This window comes from Hyperolius riggenbachi, chromosome 1 (assembly GCF_040937935.1).
Source record: "Hyperolius riggenbachi isolate aHypRig1 chromosome 1, aHypRig1.pri, whole genome shotgun sequence".
NCBI classification, from domain to species: Eukaryota; Metazoa; Chordata; class Amphibia; order Anura; family Hyperoliidae; genus Hyperolius; species Hyperolius riggenbachi.
The window spans coordinates 160,018,173-160,039,583 of NC_090646.1; the positions used below are offsets into that span (position 1 = coordinate 160,018,173).

General features: G+C 43.0%; 1 protein-coding gene across 1 annotated transcript in view; it reads right to left on the bottom strand.

The window, feature by feature from the left end:
* Positions 1 to 21,411, bottom strand: part of GALNTL6 (polypeptide N-acetylgalactosaminyltransferase like 6) — a 1,483,691-nt gene that overhangs the window by 34,182 nt on the left and 1,428,098 nt on the right. Inside the window, exon 10 of the mRNA XM_068269254.1 lies at positions 10,693 to 10,809. Coding sequence (XP_068125355.1) covers positions 10,693 to 10,809 — 117 coding nt within the window. The remainder of the gene's footprint in view (positions 1 to 10,692; positions 10,810 to 21,411) is intronic.

Sequence of the window (21,411 nt, forward strand, 5' to 3'; positions counted from 1 at the left end):
ACGATAATCTTCCCTGTTTTAAAAGTAAAACTTATAATTATGTTTGTTAAAAAACGATAATATATGTTTAATCGTTATAATTTTATACTATTGTGTATAACCTTCATTTATCGTTTCTTCATGTAATAAAATCTGAAAATATTGTTTATAACGATGAAAAAAAATATATAAGTACATTCGTAAGAACTGTTGTAAAACATTAGTAAATATTACTAACATATTACTACAACTAAACCTAACCCTACTATCACACAGAACCAACCCTTTACATATCCCTAACCCTAAGACTTTCCTGGTGGTGCCTAACCCTAAGACCCCGCTGGTGGTGCCTAAACCTAAATCCCCTGGTGGTGCCTAACCCTAAGACCATCCTGGTGGTACCTAACCCTAAAACCTCCCTGGTGGTGCCTAACCCTAAATCTACCCTGGTGGTGCCTAACCCTAAGACCCCCCCTGGTGGTGCCTAACCTTAATTCCCCCTGGTGGTGCCTAACTCTAACCCCCCCTAGTGGTGCCTAACCTTAAGACCCACCTGGTAGTGCCTAACCCTAACCCACCCCCCCCCCCTAGTGGTGCCTAACCCTAAAACCCCCCATAGTGCTCTTTTTATTGTGTGGGTAATAATGTTTTACAAATAGTGACTGTAAAAATATATATTACAATGTACTTATTATGTGGATAATAATGTTTTACAAACAGTAAGGGATACAATTTTAAATAAATTTGTAATAACTGTTGTAAAACATTAGTAAATATTACTAACATATTACTACAACTAAACCTAACCCTACTCTCACACAGAACCCTCCCTCTACCTATCCCTAACCCTTAGACCCCCCTGGTGGTGACTAGCCCTAAAACCCCCTGGTGGTGGCTAATCCTAAGACCCCTCTGGTGGTGCCTAATTTTAAGACCCCCCTGGTGGTGCCTAACCCTAAATCCCCCCTAGTGGTGCCTAACCCTAAAACCCCCCATAGTGATCGCTTTATTGTGTGGGTAATAATGTTTTACAAATAGTGACTGTAAAAATATATTACAATGTACTTATTATGTGAATAATAATGTTTTACAAACAGTAAGGGATACAATTTTAAATAAATTTGTAATAACTGTTGTAAAACATTAGTAAATATTACTAACATATTACTACAACTAAACCTAACCCTACTCTCACACAGAACTAGAGATGGGCCGAACGGTTCGCCGGCGAACGGTTCCAGGCGAACTTTGGGGGTTCGCGTTCGCCTGCATCAGGCGAACTTTTGCGGAAGTTCGATTCGCCCCATAATGCTGTATTGAGCAAAATTTTTAGCCTCCATTTCACTGTCAGCAGACATGTTGTTGTCAAACACACTGCTTTCAGTGCTAGAGAACCCGCTCACCCTCCCTTCAAGCTAGGTCCTTTATACCATTTGACTCAGTTGTCTGGCTACACTAATTAGTTATGGGACAGCTGCTACACACTCTGCTAGGGAGATTTTAATTGGCTTCCCTCCACCCTCCACCCTCTACCCTTCTACCCTTCTACCTATTCCCTCCTCCCTCCTACTGGAGGGAGGAGGGTCTCTTCTGCCAGGGAATTATACTATTTTAAAAAAACCAGTATACATCATACCATAGCTGGGAATACATACATGAGTATACATCATACCATAGCTGGGGATACATACATGAGTATACATCATACCATAGCTGGGAATCAAACCCAGATCTCACTGTGTGGTGGGCACGTCACCCTAAGCACTGTACCACTACAGACGTAAGTAAAGCTAGCCTAAAATTTAACATTTATGCTCAATGCAATAGAACCATTAGGTTGCTTAAAGGAAAACTGTAGTGAGAGGTATATGGAGGCTGCCATATTGATTTCCTTTTAAGCTATACCAGTTGCCTGGCAGCCCTGCTGATCTATTTGGCTGCAGTAATAATAATAATCCAAACATTTGTATAGTGCTTTTCTCCTGTCGGACTCAAAGCGCTCAAGAGCTGCAAGCCACAGGGACGCGCTCAAGAGGCCACCCTGCAGTGTTAGGGAGTCTTGCCTTGAACTCCTTACTGAATAGGTACTTGACCTAGCCAGGATTCAAACCCTGGTCTCCCATGTCAAAGGCAGAGCCCTTAACGAGTACACTATCCAGCCACTGTAGTGTGAATCACACCAGAAACAAGCATGCAGCTAATCTTGTCAGATCTTACAAAAATGTCAAACACCAGATCTGCTGCATGCTTGTTCAGGGTCTAGGGCTAAAAGTATTGGAGGCAGAGGATCTGCAGGATAGCCAGGTAACTGGTATTGCTTAAAAGGAAATCAATATGGTAGCCTCCATATACCTTTCACTACAGTTCTCCTTTAAGCAACCTAATGGTTCTATTGCATTGAGCATAAATGTTAAATTTTAGGCTAGCTTCACTTACTTCTGTAGTGGTACAGTGCTTAGGGTGACGTGCCCACCACACAGTGAGATCTGGGTTCGATTCCCAGCTATGGTATGATCTGGTGTTTGACATTTTTGTAAGATCTGACAAGATTAGCTGCATGCTTGTTTCTGGTGTGATTCACACTACTGCAGCCAAATAGATCAGCAGGGCTGCCAGGCAACTGGTATAGCTTAAAAGGAAATCAATATGGCAGCCTCCATATACCTCTCACTACAGTTCTCCTTTAAGCAACCTAATGGTTCTATTGCATTGAGCATAAATGTTAAATTTTAGGCTAGCTTCACTTACTTCTGTAGTGGTACAGTGCTTAGGGTGACGTGCCCACCACACAGTGAGATCTGGGTTCGATTCCCAGCTATGGTATGATGTATACTCATGTATGTATCCCCAGCTATGGTATGATGTGTACTGGTTTTTAAAATAGTATAATTCCCTGGCAGAAGAGACCCTCCGGTAGAAGGGTAGAAGGGTGGAGGGTGGAGGCCAATTAAAATCTCCCTAGCAGAGTGTGTAGCAGCTGTCCCATAACTAATTAGTGTAGGCAGGCAAATGGTATAAAGGACCTTGCTTGGAGGAGGGAGGGTGGGCGGGTCCGCCAGCAGTGATGTGTATTTCACTCAATTAGGTGTGGCTCCAGGTATTAGAGCTTTTGAAACATGTTTTCTATCATTTTTTCCAGTTGATAGAATTTTTTTAAACTTTCAAAGTTCGCCTCCCCATTGAAGTCTATTGCGGTTCGCGAACTTTTTCGCGAACCGAACCTTTCGCGGAAGTTCGCGAACAGGGTTCGCGAACCTAAAATCGGAGGTTCGGCCCAACTCTACACAGAACCCTCCCTCTACCTATCCCTAACCCTTAGACCCCCCTGGTGGTGGCTAATCCTAAGACCCCTCTGGTGGTGCCTAATTTTAAGACCCCCCTGGTGGTGCCTAACCCTAAATACCCCCTGGTGGTGCCTAACCCTAAAACCCCCCTTAGTGATCGCTTTATTATGTGAATAATAATGTTTTACAAATAGTGACTGTAAAATATATTACAAATATATTACAATGTACTTACTGATCACTTTATTATGTGAATAATAATGTTTTACAAACAGTAAGGGATAAAAATGTAAATAAAGTTTTGGTTAAATATGATAGATATGTTTAGTATTTTTGTATACGTTATTTGTCACGGGCGCATTTTGTAAACTTAAATCATCACCAGCGCAGTTTGTAAATTTTAATAATCTCCGGGCGCCCTTTTTTTCCTGTTCGGCGCCCATCAAATGATATTTATTATGGGAGTGAATGGCGGCGCCCTTTTTGTCCACTTGCCTCATGTGTCAAATTTCATGTCACCTGCAGACAGAGCACTTTAAATTAGCCAGGCTTAACAGAGATTACATAACCCTAAACATAATTTGGGTAAATCATGTTATAAATAGAACACTTGTGTAATAGGCAATTGCTGCATGTAAAATGTGACTTACGTAAATTCCAAAAATCATTGCATAATTTCCGTAAAGCCTGGTTAGCATGTGCATTGCTTAGTGAATATCCCCCAATATACAGATATGGCTTTATTATTATTATTAAGTGATAATTTCTATACTTTTATTAGATTAGCTATTACTAGACAAATATTACTACTTAGCCATGAAATTCCTATGAAGAAAAATATTTCCTGGTATCTGCCCATTTTTTAAGCAATGCTACCCTCTAGTGGAAACATTGCAAATTACAGTATATAAAGCAAAGCACAATCCGTCATTTTACTGTAATATTTATAAGCTGACATATCATTGAATTCCAGCAGTTCTGGAGATGTGTTCAGCTATCAGGGATAACAAGACAAAAACATATTTTAGCAGTGATGCACTGGGAGACATCTTGGATCTCACTCCAACCTGAATTATCACAAATACCTTTTGTTTTGAGAAGGCAAATTCTGTTTTGTATAGCATTTTAGTAAGGGGGCTTTTTGGTCTCTTGCAGCCCCTTACACATTCCTGGGAGTTCTGGTTCACCATGAGCTTGCTAAGTAATCTCTTATGTTACTGACTTTCAGTGCATTGGAAGATGGCACTGTTATTGTGTGAGGTTTTTCATATTAATTTATTTATTTTTTTGCACTTAGTGTAGCAAAGGCTTATCCACTTGAGGACCCACCCTTTACCCACCCTTTACCCCCCCTTAAGGACCAGCGCTGTTTTAGGTGATCTGTGCTGGGTGGGCTGTGCAACCCCCAGCACAGATCAGGGTGCAGGCAGAGCGACCAGATCGCCCCCCTTTTTTCCCCACTAGGGGGATGATGTGCTGGGGGGGTCTGATCGCTCCTGCCTGATGGGTGTTGCGGGGGGGGGGGCACCTCAAAGCCCCCCTCCGCGGCGACATTCTCCCCCTCCCTCTCCTATCTGTCTCCTCTGGGGATCGGGGCTGCACAGGACGCTATCCAGCCCCAGGACACCTAACGCCAATTGGCGTCAAGTCCTGGGGCCGGGTACTGCAGGAGATCACGCGCAGGCTGCGCGTGCATCTCCGGCTTGGGGGGCAGAGCTCTGCCACCTTCTGTCTCCGAGCGGCGAGACTGTTAGACGGTGAAACCACCGTGTTTCTACTAAGTACAGCACTGCGATTCATGGCAGCGCTGTACTGGGGACAGCCGTGTGACACGGCTGTCCCCCTGGGGCACCAGAGAGCAATCGGCTCTCATAGGCTGAAGCCTATGACAGCCGATCGCTGTGATTGGCTGGCAGGGGGTGGGCGGGAGGGAGAGGAAAAAAAAAAAAAAACGTTATTTAATAAGAATAAATAGAAATAAATATTTGTAAAAAAACAAACAAACAAACAACTGGGGGGGGCAATCAGATCCCACTAACAGAGAGCTCTGTTGGTGGGGAGAAAAGGGGGAGGGGGAATCACATGTGTGATGTGTTGTGCGGCCTTAAAGCTGCAGTGGCCAATTTTACTAAATATGGCCTGGTCTTTAGGGGGGTTTAGCGCTGTGGTCCTCAAGAGGTTAAAGAGAACCCAAGGTGGATCAGGTAGCATACATTACCTCTGCTCCCTGCTTCTTGTGCTCCCTGTAATTCAGGAGTTTCCTTTTGTTAAAAAAAAGAAAAGAAACTGCAGCCCTGTGCTCTGTGAGTCTCATCACAGAGCAGAGTGCAGGGAGGCAGGAGAGAGACGGGGAATGAGCAGGGGAGAGGCAGAGCTGGGCCAATGACAGCTGGGAAAGGACTGTCCCTAACCCCAGAGGGGGTGTTTTGTTGGAGTGCCTCTCCTGCAAGTGCCCCTTCCCCCTGTTAGCTGCTGACAAGATGCTTGTCGACAATTTCGGGGGGGGGGGGGGGTCTTGATAGCTCAGGAGGGGGGGGGGGGTGGCCAGAGAGCTGCACGGGGGGACACAGAAGCATGTACCTCTCAGCACCCATGGTCATTAAGGATCAATCCTCTTCTGGTAATTCCAGCCAGAAAAGGATTAAGATGAAATGGGGCCCTAGGCTAGACAGCAATTTTTGCCCCCCGCTGATGGTCACCTGGCTATTTTTAGTACAATTTGGTGGGGACTAGCATCCAGCAGGCCCCTAGATTCTCTCCAGGTCCTAGGCAAGTGCCTAGGTTTGCCTTGTGAATGATCCGGCCCTGATTTCAGCTCTGATTGCTCTGCAAGGTTTTTTAGAATGAAATTACAGACTATTTTACTAGCTTTGCCAAAAGTTCATATTCTGTGCTCTCTAAGCTTATCACCCCTCTCAGTGATACTCCAAGCCCAGTATAACATTCCCCTGTGCTAAATAGTACCTGTCTGGTTTGAGCTCACTACCTAACCTTCACATCACTACCTAACCTGGGGGTCCCTGTCACTCACTACCTAAACTGGGGGGCTCCTGTCTCTACCTAAACTGGGGGCTCCTGTCTCTACATACACTGGGGGGTCCCTGTCACTGCCTGAACTGGGGGGCACCTGTCACTACATACACTGGGGGGCTCCTGTCACTAAATGAGCTGGGGGGCTCCTGTCACTGCCTGAACTGGGGGCTCCTGTCACTACCTGAACTGGGGGGCTCCTGTCACTACCTAAACTGGGGGGCTTCTGTCACTACCTAAACTGGGGGACTCCTGGTGCTACCTTAACTAGGGGGCACCTGTCACTACCTACACTATCCAGGCCGGCAAGCCCGGCATCACCACCAGCCAACCAGCCCAGAATCACTGTCAAAAAGGCCACAGCATCACCACCAGTCAGGCCAGCATTTACTTCAACCAGCCAAGCACAGCCCAGCATTACCGCCAGCCAGGTCACAGCATCACCGCCAGCCAACCCAGCCACAGCATCACCGCCAGCCAACCCGGCCACAGCATTACCGCCAGCCAGGCCACAGCATCACTGCCAGGCCTTTCAGCCCACACAACATCCCCAATCCAGCCGAAAACAGTATTGCCAGGCACAGCAGCCAGTACAGGAGAATTCAGAAGCCAGGTGAGAGGTGTCTACCATATTAAGGGGGCATTCTGCCTATTTATGTGAAATGCTGTCTATTTATGTGCCTCATGACTGCTGAATTTGTCTTGTTGGGGGCCTCATGATTGCTGAATTTGTCTTGTTGGGGGCCTCATGATTTGTTGGGGGCCTCAAGATTGCTGAATTTGTCTTGTTGGGGGCCTCATGATTTGTTGGGGGCCTCATGATTGCTGAATTTGTCTTGTTGAGGGCCTCACAAATGCTGAATTTGTCATGGGGGCCTCGTGATTGCTGAATTTGTCTTCTTGGAGGCCTCATGATTGCTGAATTTGTCTTGATAGGGGCCTCATGATTGCTGAATTTGTCTTGTTGGGGGTCACATGATTGCTAATTGCGAGACTATGGGAAAAGCTGAATCATCATCATATGAGACAATAGCATTAAACCTACTTTTTTAGCTTTTTAAAACAGAAAATAAAACTGGGAGGTTCTAAAAAAAAAGAATACATTTTTTTCAGGAGTATGATGGATGAAATTGTTTATCTTCACAGTGTATTTTCAACTCGGATTTTCCATAATATACATGTATGAGTTATAACGTTTGTACAGTATTTACCGTATCTACTCGCAAGCAAGCTGAATTTTTGACCCCCAAAAAGTGGGGCAAAAGTTGGGGGTCTGCTTGCTTGCGAGTCATGTTGGTTCCCCCGCGCCCCATCGCCACCCCCCCAATGCCCCCCCCCCGGTGGCCGCCGCTGCTGCTATTAGCTTACCCGGCGGCTTCCTCTATTCCCCTCTCCATCTGCTCGCCCGTGTAAATAATTTACAGCAGCTTACCTCACGGCAGCTGCTGTGTGATGACGGAGGAAGCCATAGGGAGAGCGGTTCCCATAGTAACGGCGATACACATCGCCGCTACAGGAAGCTGCTCTCTCTACGGCTTCCTTCGTCATCACACAGCAGCTGCCGTGGGGCGAGCTGCTGTGAATTTTTTACACGGGCGAGCAGACGGAGAGGGGAATAGAGAAAGTGGCCGGGTAAGCTAAAAGCAGCGGTGGCGGTGGGGGGGCACTACCTACCCATACTGGGGCGATATACTGGGCACTATCTACCTATACTGAGCACTATACTAGCTATGAAGTAGTTTAAACACAACAGAGGCGCCAGCAAGAATAAAATATCTAAAAACCGTTTAAAAGGAGGGATGTAGGTGGACTCACCTCCCTCAGGTAAAGACCAGCCAATGAGCCATTGATAAACAACAATATTATTTATTGGGGATTCTCCAAGTAATGCAACGCGTTTCACGGGCAAAACTCCCGCTTCATCAGGCAATCAGAATGGAGAAACACATTTGAAGGTCAAGTTCTGGTAAGAACGCCTCTGTAGAGGCTTACCAGAACTTGACCTTCAAATGTGTTTCTCCGTTCTGATTGCCTGATGAAGCGGGAGTTTTGCCCGTGAAACGCGTTGCATTACTTGGAGAATCCCCAATAAATAATATTGTTGTTTATCAACGGCTCATTGGCTGGCCTTTACCTGAGGGAGGTGAGTCCACCTACATCCCTCCTTTTAAACGGTTTTTAGATATTTTATTCTTGCCACCGCCTCTGTTGTGTTTAAACTACTTCATTGATCAAGTCCACCCTGGGTGGAGGGGTGTATCCCCATCTGTTTTTCCTGTCTACAGAGAGCAACATTTTTTTAATACCTTAATGGGGTCAGGTTATAATTCTCCCCACTTGCCGTTCCAGTGGTTGCCTGTGGGGTTACCTAACCTTGTGAGTATATCAACTATCAATTTACATTTGATTCAATATATCCTGACATACTGCACCATATCGGGCTTTCGGTCTCATTTGTGTTTTTCATAAGCTACTATACTAGCTATACTGGGCACTATCTACTTATACTGAGCACTATACTAGCTATACTGGGGCACTATATTAGCTATACTGGGCACTATACTAGCTATACTGGGCACTTTACTAGCTATACTGGGCACTTTACTAGCTATACTGGGGCACTTTACTAGCTATACTGAGCACTACCTACCTATACTGAGCACTATACTAGCTATACTGGGGCACTATACTAGCTATACTGGGCACTATACTAGCTATACTGGGCACTTTACTAGCTATACTGGGGCACTTTACTAGCTATACTGGGGCACTATACTAGCTATACTGGGGCACTATACTAGCTATACTTGGCACGATACTAGCTATACTGAGCACTATACTAGCTATACTGAGCACTATACTAGCTATACTGGGCACTTTACTAGCTATACTGGGCACTTTACTAGCTATACTGAGGCACTACCTACCCATACTGGGCACTATACTAGCTATACTGGGACACACTGGGGGATCATGTACCCAGCATTTCCTACCCCCGACTTATATGCGGGTCAATCATTTTTTCCTGGTTTTTCATGTAAAAGTTGGAGGGTCGGCTTATATGCAGGCCGGCTTGCTTGCGAGTATATACGGTAGTTTAAATTGCTGTTGCCACCTTGTGATAGATAAGTGACTATTGGGTTGCAGTTTGGGCACTCGGCCTCCAAAAGGTTCGCCACCACTGTCCTAATCTAATGTCCCACCATTGCTAGGTTCATGTAAATTTGTCTCCACCCGTGACCACACCCACATTCTGGTCCATGGCCACACCCATTTTTTCATCGGGCGCGCGTAGCGCACCACACAACGTAACCCTCATATTTTTGGGCGAGCTAGCTGCAGTGTGCTGATCTCTGCTGCCTACAGTATGTACAGTATAAGCTGTTCTCTAGTGCCTGCACTGTGTGCTGATCTACTTCCAGTGTGTACAGTATAAGGTGTTATTCTGTGCCTTTACTGATTGTAAACCAGCTGTATTGTATGCTGATCCCTGCTACTTTTAGTATGTACAGTATTAGCTGTAAAGCCTGGTACACACATACAATTCTGATTAGCCAATTTTAGCTCTGTTCATCAAACGCATTGGCTGTTGGCCGACTTACTGCATAGGGGTGATAAAATTGGTCAGTGATTGACCAATCAAAATTGTATGTGCTACCCTGCCCTATAAAACCTACCCTATAAAACCTGGATGACATCAACCCTCAAAATAATCACTCCGAGGAATCTGTCAATCGTGCTGAGGAGTGGGGACCACACCAAGAAGGACTGAGAAAATCAACGAACAAGTAAAAAAGATAATTGCGTAACATCAGTGCAGGCCAGTAGGTGGATGTTGCCATGATCTTCTTTTAGGCCGTGAGCCCACTAACGCAGTTGTGTCTGCTTCTATCCACTTTTCAGCATCTCTAACATTGAGGTGTTGCTGAAAACGGACACAGCTGTGTTCGTGGGCTCAGGCCCTTAGTGAGTGTCTTTTCAGAAGAGCACTAAGAGCCCTGCGCTTATTAAAAATTCATTATATTTATATATATAAATTTGTCATTTTTGAGGTAAGCCACCTCCTCCTCTTTCTCTTTTATTTCTTTTTAACTCCGTGTTATACACTTCTGGGTGCCTCTTACCCCCTTTGCACTAAGAGCCCTGGTCATTTGAATTGAATGATCCTTGATCAAAAAAGACCAGGCATCTGAATTGTGACACAGTCGTTTTACCATAATGAATACCTGTTTTCAAATTTCGATAAGTAATTCAGCTAATATGGAAAAAGGGTATAAGAGACACAAGACTGTTGGAAGCTCAGATTACCCACAGCTAGCCCCATTTCCCATCCTGCTGTCATGTTATCAAGCTACTATGTATAGTTTTGTCCAATAGAATTGCACTTGTTCAACTATACCTGTTCATGTGACCATGTCCTTTCTGATCCATCCTTCACACAAGTATCTAATCTCAGTTCTGTGCCAGTAGCTCCATGTTTGCTGTCAACACACAAATTGGACGCAACATTTCGCATCTGCAAGAAAACAGGCAAATAAATATGTCAATATTGTTTTATGTTTCCCCATCTTATTCCTTAGAAGAAGTAAGAGTTAAACCTTGGTTAACCTCCTTGTCAAAAATAAACTGGAAATGCCAAATCTTCAATCTTCAAATAAGCATCAGAAAGGTAATTTTATTACATACAATGAATACATATACAGTTAGAGACAACTTTTTTAACAAAAAGTTTGGTTCTGTGCATTACCATAATGCATTTTAAATTAAACAACTCAGATGCATTTGAAGTACAGACTTTTAGCTTTAATTCAGTGGGGTGAACTAAACGATTGCATACAAAAGGGAGGCAACTAAAAGATTTAACACAATCTCTTCATTTCAGGGGTTCAAAACTAATTGGACAATTGACTCAAAGGCTTCATGGGCAGGTGTGGGCGGGTCCAATGTTATGTCATTATCAGTTAAGCAGATAAAAGGCCTGGAGTTGATTTGAGGTGTAGTGCTTGCAAGTGGAAGATGTTGCCGTGAACAGACAACATTCCGTCAAAGGAGCTCTCCATGCAGGTGAAAGAAACCATCCTTTAGCTTTGAAAACAGAAAAAAACCTATCCGACAAATTGCTACAAAATTATGAGTGGCAAAATCTACAGTTTGGTACATCCTGAGAAAAAAGCAAGCAAGCACTAGTGAACTCAACAACACAAAAAGACCTGGACATCCTTGGTGTGGTGGGTTATCGAAGAATAAGTTCCATGGTGAAGAGAAACCCCTTCACAACAGCCAACCAAGTGAACAACACTCTTAGGGGGATAGGTGCAACGATATCCAAGTCTACTATAAAGAAAAGACTGCATGAAAGTAAATATAGAGGGTACACTGCAAGGTGCAAGCCACTCATAAGACTCAAGACTAGAAAGACTAGATTGGACTTTACTAAAGAACATCTAAAAATAGCCAGCACAGTTCTGGAAAAACATTCTTTGGACAGATGAAACCAAGATCAACCTCTACTAGAATGATGGCAAGAAAATAGTGTGGAGAATGCGTATTTATCCAAAACATACCACATCATCTGTAAAAAGGTGGAGGCAGTGTTTTGGCTTGGGCGTGGTACTGGGGCACTAGTGTTTATTGATGGTGTGACATAGGATAGAAGCAGCTGAATAAATCCTGGGAGGTACAGAGACATACCATCTGCTCAAATCCAGCTAAATGATTGAGCGGTATTTCATGATACAGATGGACAATGCCCCAAAACATACAGCCACAGAAAACCCAGGAGTTTCTTAAAGTAAAGTAAAGAAGTGGAAAATTCTTGAATGACCTCATCTTAACCCAATTGAGCATGCATTTCACTTGTTGAAGACTAAACTTCAGACAAAAATGTCCACAAACAAACAGCAACTGAAAGCCGCTGCAGTAAAGACCTGACAGAGCAATAAAAAGGAGGAAACCTAGCATCTGGTAATGTCCATGAGTTCAAGACTTCTGGATGTCATTACCAGGAAAGGGTTTAGAAGTGAACATTTTATTTCCAGTCATTTAGTTTGTCCTATTACTTTTGAGGCCCTGAAATGAAGGGATTGTATTGTATTAAAAAATGCATTAGTTACCTCACATTTTTACACAGTTTGTTCACCCCACTGAATTAAGCTAAACGTCTGCACTTCAACTGCATCTGACTTGTTTCATTTAAAATGTATTGTGGTAATGTACAGAACCAAAATTAGAAAAGCGTTGTCTCTGTCCAAATATTTATGGACCTAACTGTATGTAAAATTGAGGTCTTTTTCCAGGACAGGGTAGAAAGTTTAGTCAGTGCTTTTCCAGGGGCAACAAAATAGCGAGAAAAAGCCCTGACCATGGACTTTCACTCCAGTGCTATGGTGTTTCTTCTATTTTTGAAGGGGCATTATATCAGTGTGTGTGTGTACTTTATTAGTATGTGTATTGGTGCGAAGCTTCTCTGGGGTAAGGCCTGAACATAAGTACATTGACTTTTGGAGCCATACATTATTAATTCTGACTGGAGATATCCATATTCATCTCAAATGTGAGAGGACCCATGGTGGACTGAATGTCCAGGTCATTCACATTTGTCATTGGACAAGGTAGGCAACGTAAGAGTTTTAGGGTTGACAATCACTTGGTGCTGGCACTTATAAAGTGGTCCATGCTGTCTGCTACCAAACTGCACACTGCAGTGGATTATCATACAAAGTACATGTGTGTATTTACTGATATTATGGATTGGTCTGGTAGACCCTTTTGGGCTGGTTGCTTTGATCTGGTACAAGGGGAACACCTGAGGGAACTTAACTAAGCATTGAATGCATGGAGAAATGCACATGATTTCCTGTCACCACATTCTTTCAAAATATACTAAACCGTTTGAACAAACTTGCTTCATTTTTCAGGTCAAATGTATGCAGTCTATTTGCCAACCTAGAGAAGCCGAAAGGTCCCATAATATTTACATATTTAGCTAAATGAGTTGCAGCAAATACACAAAATAAAAATGTCTGATGAATTATGGCTGACATAAAAGACTTATTTTAAATGTGGAACATGTCTGAAACTATGGTGAATTAGATGTAATAATGCATCTGGCTGAAATCTCCTAGTCATGTTTTGATTTTTAATGGTTAAAATTTTGGTTTCAGGTTTTGGCCATCTCTGGTGAATGATGGCAATTTTAAAACATTTATTCTGCTCCCATAATGGCAGATTTTGAACCATGGAACTAATTTTATCTGTGTCCTGCACTTAAAAGTGTTTTAGAGCCACACAAAAGTTTACTGGACTCTAATTAGTTATCAGTTAGAGCTACAATACTCTCCAACTGCAGAGAAGATATCATTTAGAGTTCTGGACCAAATTCAATTAACGTTTTCTCCTGAGTTTTCTCGTGAGAGATCATTTTTCATCTCTTTAAATTAACTTTTCAGCACTTTGCAATTTAGAAAGTACCAAAAAGTATTATATGTTCTGCTCCGTATGAGTCAAAATCTATTTAGTCCCATGCAGGTATTTTTATCTTATCCCTTGTGAAGTGCATTGTCAGTTGATACACAGATCTTGATATACAGTATGTGCCCATTTACCTCCTTTTGCTCATTCACAAGAAGTGCAAATACACCAACTTTCAGTTTAAAAAATTCTTAGCTAACTGCAGATTAAAATAAAAAGATATTTTTAATGCAAAAAGACTTGAGCAGACCCCATCTATATGTATGACACTTTTACAGTCAGTGAAATTTTCCTTCAAATGGAAATTTAATTTTCGTCCCTCAAAGATTTTCTTTCTTTACAGGCTTGTCTGTAGGACTTACTACACTTTTAACTCTATCCATATTGCCCCACATCCCTGCTTTTCTTAATCATTTTCCACACTGTAAAATTCCTTAGAGGTCATTAAAGGTACTAAATTGTGGAGCTGCCATATATGATCACTGTGATGAGTCGTTCAGTGAATTCATATTGATGATTGAACTCGTATATTTTACAAGATCACATCCACAATAAGGACATAACCACGATCTAGCAATATGCTAATGTCTGTATGTAGCCACCAGATGTCTCACTAGGCTGAGTTATTATAATTCAGGATGCTGATATGTAATGCAGAGCCATAAGTGCTGGATATTATGATAATGCTCATTGTTAGAATGACCACACGTCCTTGATTTCATCTGTATTTCAGGGCAAAACATAGAAATGAGTAGATGCCTGGGTTGTTGAAGGGGTAAGGAAAAGCCTTGGGAGCTTGCTTAATGCAGGAGGTATATGTAGAAGACAGACTGACATGAGATGAGGCATAGCGAGTAATGCAGAACGGCCATTCAAAACCCTAATTATTACTTTTTAAAATAATTCAATTTCCGGTGTTAAATTATTGAGGCAAAAACAAATAGAAAAATGGAAAGTTCTATATACATATTTTTAATCAAATTGTCAGTTCTGCTGTAGAAAACATACATCCTTTATCAGTATGTAAATATATCATATAAGTGCTCTGCAATTTTTTTTTTCGAACACAAGATGTCACTGCCTGCCAATTGATTTCTTGTATATAGACTAGGTTCCTCAAACGATATAATACACTTCCAATTTGTTTAACTGGTTCAGGACCGCGGATGTAAGTTTTTACGCCACACTTGCAGCTCCCAACCTCTGATGTGATTCCGCAGTCCTAAGCCGATCGGTTGTGCGTGCGGCCGCAGATTCGGCTGTCATGAGACAGCTGAGCCTCTTATCCCTCGGTAAGGAGGCAGTTTCATTGGCTCCTTTCCAGGTGATCACTGTAAGCCAATCACAGTGGTGACAAACACAAGAATGAAAAAAGGCTTTGGTCATTAAGGGGCCAGAGCCTGCTGGTTGTTAATAAGTTAAATAGCACTCTAATATGAACCATTGTAGATGACTGCAAGGTTAAGCAAATGGATCCAATTCTGGTTTAATTATAGTGTATTTGTAATGAGATGATAGAAGAAACATAGGTAAATATAGTATTAGCCCTACTAAGAAATGTTTCCTTTCTATTTAATTTCCAGTACATCAAGTTATTATTTATTAAAACAAGCTAGTCCAACAGCTTGCAAAATTTAGCTAGATGTCCTAAAAAGTAAATAAAGGCAAACAATTTATCTTAAAAACATAGAATTGACAATGGTAATAAGGATTTAGTTCTGGAAAGTTTAAAGGGTCATTATTTCTGCTTGTTTTACAGCAGTGTTAAGTAGCTTTAATACACAGTAAATGTAATACGCACAGACCACTCCTGCTACTGAAAGACAGGATCAGCTGGTGCTAGCCTTATTCCGGTCGCTTCCCCCTGGATAGCATAGTGCACAACCCCAAAAGGAAAACTGAGGCAGCACACTGAAGGTTTGAAATGCAAATAGCTTGTATTGACAGAGCACACTACATGTTACGACCTTCTTCAGGTATACAAATGCATATCTGAAACAGATTGTTGGTCAGACTGTCATGGCAGCTGTTTAGAATGCGGTCTTAAAAATTAAGCCTTTCAAATAAATATAAATATATAAGACTCAGTTATACGCTATTAATGTTCTATATAACATTAGTACTACATATACACTTAACTATCTCATAAGTTTCTTTTCAGTTCAGGTTTGCTTTAAAGGGAACTAAGCACCCTTAAGGCCCATACACACGTCTGATTTTTGCGAACGACGGGTCGTTTGAACGTCCCGTCGTTCAGTCGTCCGCACGCCAAATCGGGCGTGTGTACAGACTGTCGCCCGGAGGATCGCTCAAACTCAGTCTTATCACGCGAACGACAGTCTGTACACACGCCCGATTTGGTGTGCGGACGACTGAACGACGGGATGTTCAAACGACCCCTTGTTTCGCAAAAATCAGACGTGTGTATGGGCCTTTACTTTCACTGTAATTTATCCTGACTATAGGAGCCACCATGTTCCCCCCTCCCCTTCTAACCATCCTTATCTACATTATTTACAGAAGTCATTCCCTCTAGATAAGGTCTTTGCAGAGAAGTTGTCCAAATACCCACCCCCTCTGTTGATGAAAAGGTATTATTACTTATTGTAATGAGTGCAATAAAACAATTAGTTAGCTTCCTGAAATCCTTTGCAGCCTGAAATCTCTGCAGCCGTGGACAGGCGGACATACCTGCTGAAGTAGGCAAATAACACTTAAGCGCTAAACTTTAATTGTAAATTAAAAGTTAAAATGGAAGTTTATTTTAATAATGAGACATATTGTTGGCATGCATTTTTCAAGTGCTATTGAGACTCCCTGGGTGCTTAAAATGTTGCTCGGTTCACTTAAAGAATAATTTGATCTGCTGAGTTTCAAATTCTTAGGATTATATGCTTCTGCCACTACTCTGCTGGACCCTGAGGATAGGTTCACCGTGGTCAGTTGCATATTGCATGTGTTAAAATGAGTGTGAACTGCAATGTAGACTGGACACAGACTTAAAGGAATACTTAAGTAAAAAAAAAAGATTTTTACTCACCTGGGGCATCTCTCAGCCCCCTGAAGCTGTATGGTGCCCTCGCAGCCACGCTCCGATCCTCCTGTCCCCGCCGGTAGCTACTTCCAGGTTCGGCGACAGCCGCAGACAGGCTGGGAACGCGAGTGATTCTCCGTGTTCCCATCCGCTATATCACCCTCTATTCTGCTATAGCGTGCCTGGCTCTTCTACTGACCACATATGCTATTGCTCCGTTGTTATTGCCTGATGAAGCGGGATCAAACCTGCGAAACGCGTTGCATATTTGGAGTTCATAAATAAAATATATTGACTGTCTTTACTACAGTCATTGTGTGTCTACTTGGAGGAGGTAAGTCCACCACTACCTCCTCTATTTACCAAGAATTTGGTTTTTAAGCTTATTTAGCTTCCTTTTATCCTTTTGGCGCCTCTGTTCTCCTGCATAATATTGAGTCCACCCTGGGTGGAGGGTTGAACCCCCTTTTTCTCATCTACAGAGAGCGACTTCTTATTCCTGAGTGGGGTCAGGAAAATCTCCCCACCTGCCTTTACAGTGGTTGCCTAATGGTAACCCTGGTTTGTGAGTATTAATATTTACTCTATCTAGTAACCATTTACCAGTACATATTACACTATTGGGGCTCTTGGTGTTCCTTGTTTTTATACAGACCTAGATGGTCAGGCTGGATGGGCAGTCAGAAAACAGGGCAGGCAGCAGCTCGGGGGGATAACCCGTGGTGGTGTCTAGACTGGAGGGCGCTGATTAGGGAATCAGAAGTTCTGTGCCTATAGGCTCCCCAGATGTTAATCCAGCCTTGGAGTGACCCCACCATGGATCACTTACCTATAACTCCCATCATCTTTCAAGTTCTTTTCTAGGGATACCACCTGTACCTGATTTTCAACACAACCTGGATTTACAGAGCAATAGAATGCAAGCATGGGTAGAGGCAGCTTCACACATGCACATGACATGATTAAAACACAAGAGATACAATTTAAACAATTGCAATCTCACGCCATAGTAAATTCAGACAATATCGTACTTCACATAATATTTTATTGCATGAGGCTACAGTTGTTGCCTGGAGAAAACAAAGGCATTCAAGCGCCCCACTTCTCTTATGACTTTAACCTCGAGATAGATAATGCATGCCAGGGTATCTTCTGCCGGGATATATCGTTATGCTGCCTAATGCAGCTATGCACATAACGATATATCGCGGCAGAAGACGCCTTGGCAGGCAATTTTTATTTACCTGTTTTAGGTGGCTGGATTGGGTTCTCCTCTTCATCCACCAGCAGCGCACCCCTCGTGTTGGAAGAGGGGTGATGGAAGAGACTCTTCCAAGTGACAGGAAGAGACTCTTCACTCTGTCAAGTGACAGTCTATTGGGCCAATCAGAGTGCAGGAATCTCGTCCTTTGAAGCCACTGGGCGGGTTCAGTGGGGCGCCCGTTAAACAAATAGAGCGTGCATAAGTTAGCAGTGCATGCTATGGCGGCATAGCGCATGCTAGAGAATTTTACCTCAGGCTGCTGTCATTAAGTTGCGCTGCTTTAGCAGCACAGCATAATGAATCAACCATATATAGTTTTGCTATATGTGGCTGCTAAAGTGTTAACAATGTTCAGATTCAATGTCTTTGGAAATCAAAACATTTTGACCTGTTCAGTGGAATTGTCCACAAATTAAGCAGGGGCACACTCAAACAACACTACTGATGTATAATAGACGTCAATTTATGTTATTTGCAGAGTGTCTATCTTCACAGAGACAGACATGAAAAGACTGAATGATGAGAGTTGAGTCTTACTGTGCCAGTGAAAAAGTTGCAGTACCTGGCTGTGTTCTTAGGATCGGCAAATGGGGAAAGAATTGTGAACTCGGCTTGAAAAGAGTTGAACATTCTTCAATTTATTGTGCAGTTCACCCAGATACAGAGAAATCTTTAATAATTATCAGCGCTATAAAGCTCAGCATGTCCTCTTTATAAGCACACTGAGTCTTCAGGAAGAAGCTATTCATGCAAGAGGTTGTTAACAAAGTGTATATAGAAATGTTATTTCTTGTTATTTAAAACTTACGCTTTGTGGTAAACAATAAATTAAAAGTCCCCATTGCAGTATGAATGCGCTTTTCTTTTTTTTTTCTTTTAGCATTGCTAAAAAAAATGAGCAAAACAACCATACATTATAAAAGCTACAAGAACAATACTTCAGGCCGTCGTGTTTGAATCAACTTTAATTGGAGCGAGATTAGGCTTGTAAAGGCAGCATTGTATTGATGAATGAACTAAAATGCACAATGAAAAGAAATCCAACATCATGATTTTTGATTGTGGCAGAAAATAGTCATTTATTTCAGAATCTGAAAAGGAGCTTTAAACTATTTAGGACAGTTTTATATTGAATGCTAAATACTTGCTGATGTTTCCTATCCTTTTTCTGGTCCACCATGAGCTTGCTGTGTTGTCTGTAACCCTTTTTCTGATGAGGTTGCGTCCCTTGTGCTCGAAGTAACTGTGGGGCATGCGTGGATGGTCATTATTTCAAGAAGACTGTTCATGGCACCAGTTTTTACATAATTTAAGTAAATCTTTCATACGTTATTTTTATTAGCAGTGTACCAGTCAGTGTTCATAGATTTGTATTCGGGGATAAGCTGAAATTCAGTTCGAAATTCAGTTTGCAGGCCACAGCAGCGAGTGTTAATTCACCTGTGTTGCCACATCTCACCAGTGCACTGCATGCCGCGGTTTATCTTCCCAGCACTTTCACCTTCACAGCCATTACCTTCAGATCATACATGGTATAGCCTCTAGGGATGAAGAGATTGATTATATCTCGAGTGGACTATTGCAATATACTGCTTGGTGGACTTCCAACTAAGCGACTAGCACCGCTCAATTCTGTACTGAACTTTGCTGCTCGACTCATTCATCTCTCCTCTCGCTCTTCCTCTGCTGACCTTCTCTGTCAAGCTCTTCACTGGCTACCAATTAACCAGAGGATTCAGTTCAAACTCTTAACCCTAACCTACAAAGCTCTCCACAATCGCTCTCCCCTGTACATCTCCTCACTAGTCTCCAGATATCAACCCAACCGCAATCTCAGATCTGCACACGAGCTTCTTTTATCCTCTTTTACAATTACTTCCTCACATTCACGTGTTCAAGACTTCTCACGTGCCTCACCTCTCCTATGGAATGCCCTTCCACAGCACATCCGCCACTCTCCCACCTTTGAAATCTTTAACCACTTAACGACCGCCTAACGTCGGCGGGTCGTTAGTGGTATAGCATGGATCGAGCGGCCTTTCCATGCCAGTTCACGGAGGCTGTCTCCGTGAACAGCCGGAGAGCCGCCGATCGCGGCTCGCCAGCGAAATGTAAACACACGGGGAAGAAATGCCCGCTGTTTACATCATACGGCACTGCTGCTGTGACGTAGATCAGCGATCTCGGCCTCTGATTGGCCGGGGATTGCTGGCATATGATAGGCTGAAGCCTATCCTTCAATGCGCAGGACGGATATCCGTCCTGCGCAGCCCATGGAGGGAGAGGGAGGGACGGGAAGGCAGGGAGCGCCGAAAACGCTGCGGAGGGGGGCTTTGAAGAGCCCCTCCAGCAGATCACAAACAGCCGGCGGCGATCAGACCCCCCCACCCCCCCCCAGCAGGACATCCCCCTAGTGGGGAAAAAAGGGGGGAAGTCTGATCGCCAAGGCTCAATCCTGATCGGTGCTGTGGGCTGGAGAGCCCATGCAGCACCGATCACTGCAGAAAGCCCTGGTCCTTAAGTGGTTAAACACTCCCTCAAAACCCACCTTTTCTGACAAGCATACTCTCTAGCTTAGGCCATGCAACTACTAAATAACCTAATTACGCACTGCCTGTAAATATACTGTATAGTTCCCCCACCTCTTGTTTCCACCCATTCCTTTAGATTGTAAGCTCGCAAGGGCAGGGCTCTCACCCTTTTGTGTCATGGAATGTTATTAATTTAATTGCTTGCACTCTGTTAGACATTTATACATTTTAGTCATCATGGCAAATTTGCTATTGTAATCAGCAGTTCTGTATTTTGTATCAGTGTGCATATCTGATGTATATCATTGTCTGTGTCATTATGTATCCCTTGTTTGTTTTCTTACATTGTACAGCGCCACGGAATATGTTGGCGCCTTATAAATAAATAATAATAATAATAATTGACTGGCCTCTCTATGTGCACCATCTTAATTCCAGAGCTGCTTTGGGTCCTGCTCTTCTGAGTCTGAAATACCTCCAGGAGATTTTTACCTAGCTGGGTTAGTGAATCTCTGGACTCTTTGATTTATGGCTGATTTAAAGCTGGGGTTTATTTCCCCTAACCATTTTGAGCTCCAGATATAAAATTCAAGCAGGTAATGACAGCTTTGTTGTCACCATGCCATACTAGATCCGATGGCGGTGAGCCTACATGTGCCGACATAATTTTTTATTACATGGTGCAGTGGCACAGCATGAGGCCAGAGGTGATCAAAGTGTTGGACTTAATCTGACACTTTAGTCTTTGTAGGTTAAGGACATGTTGGATTATATCCAACAACAGCCCCTCCAGTGGATAAAATATTGCTCCTTGTCGGT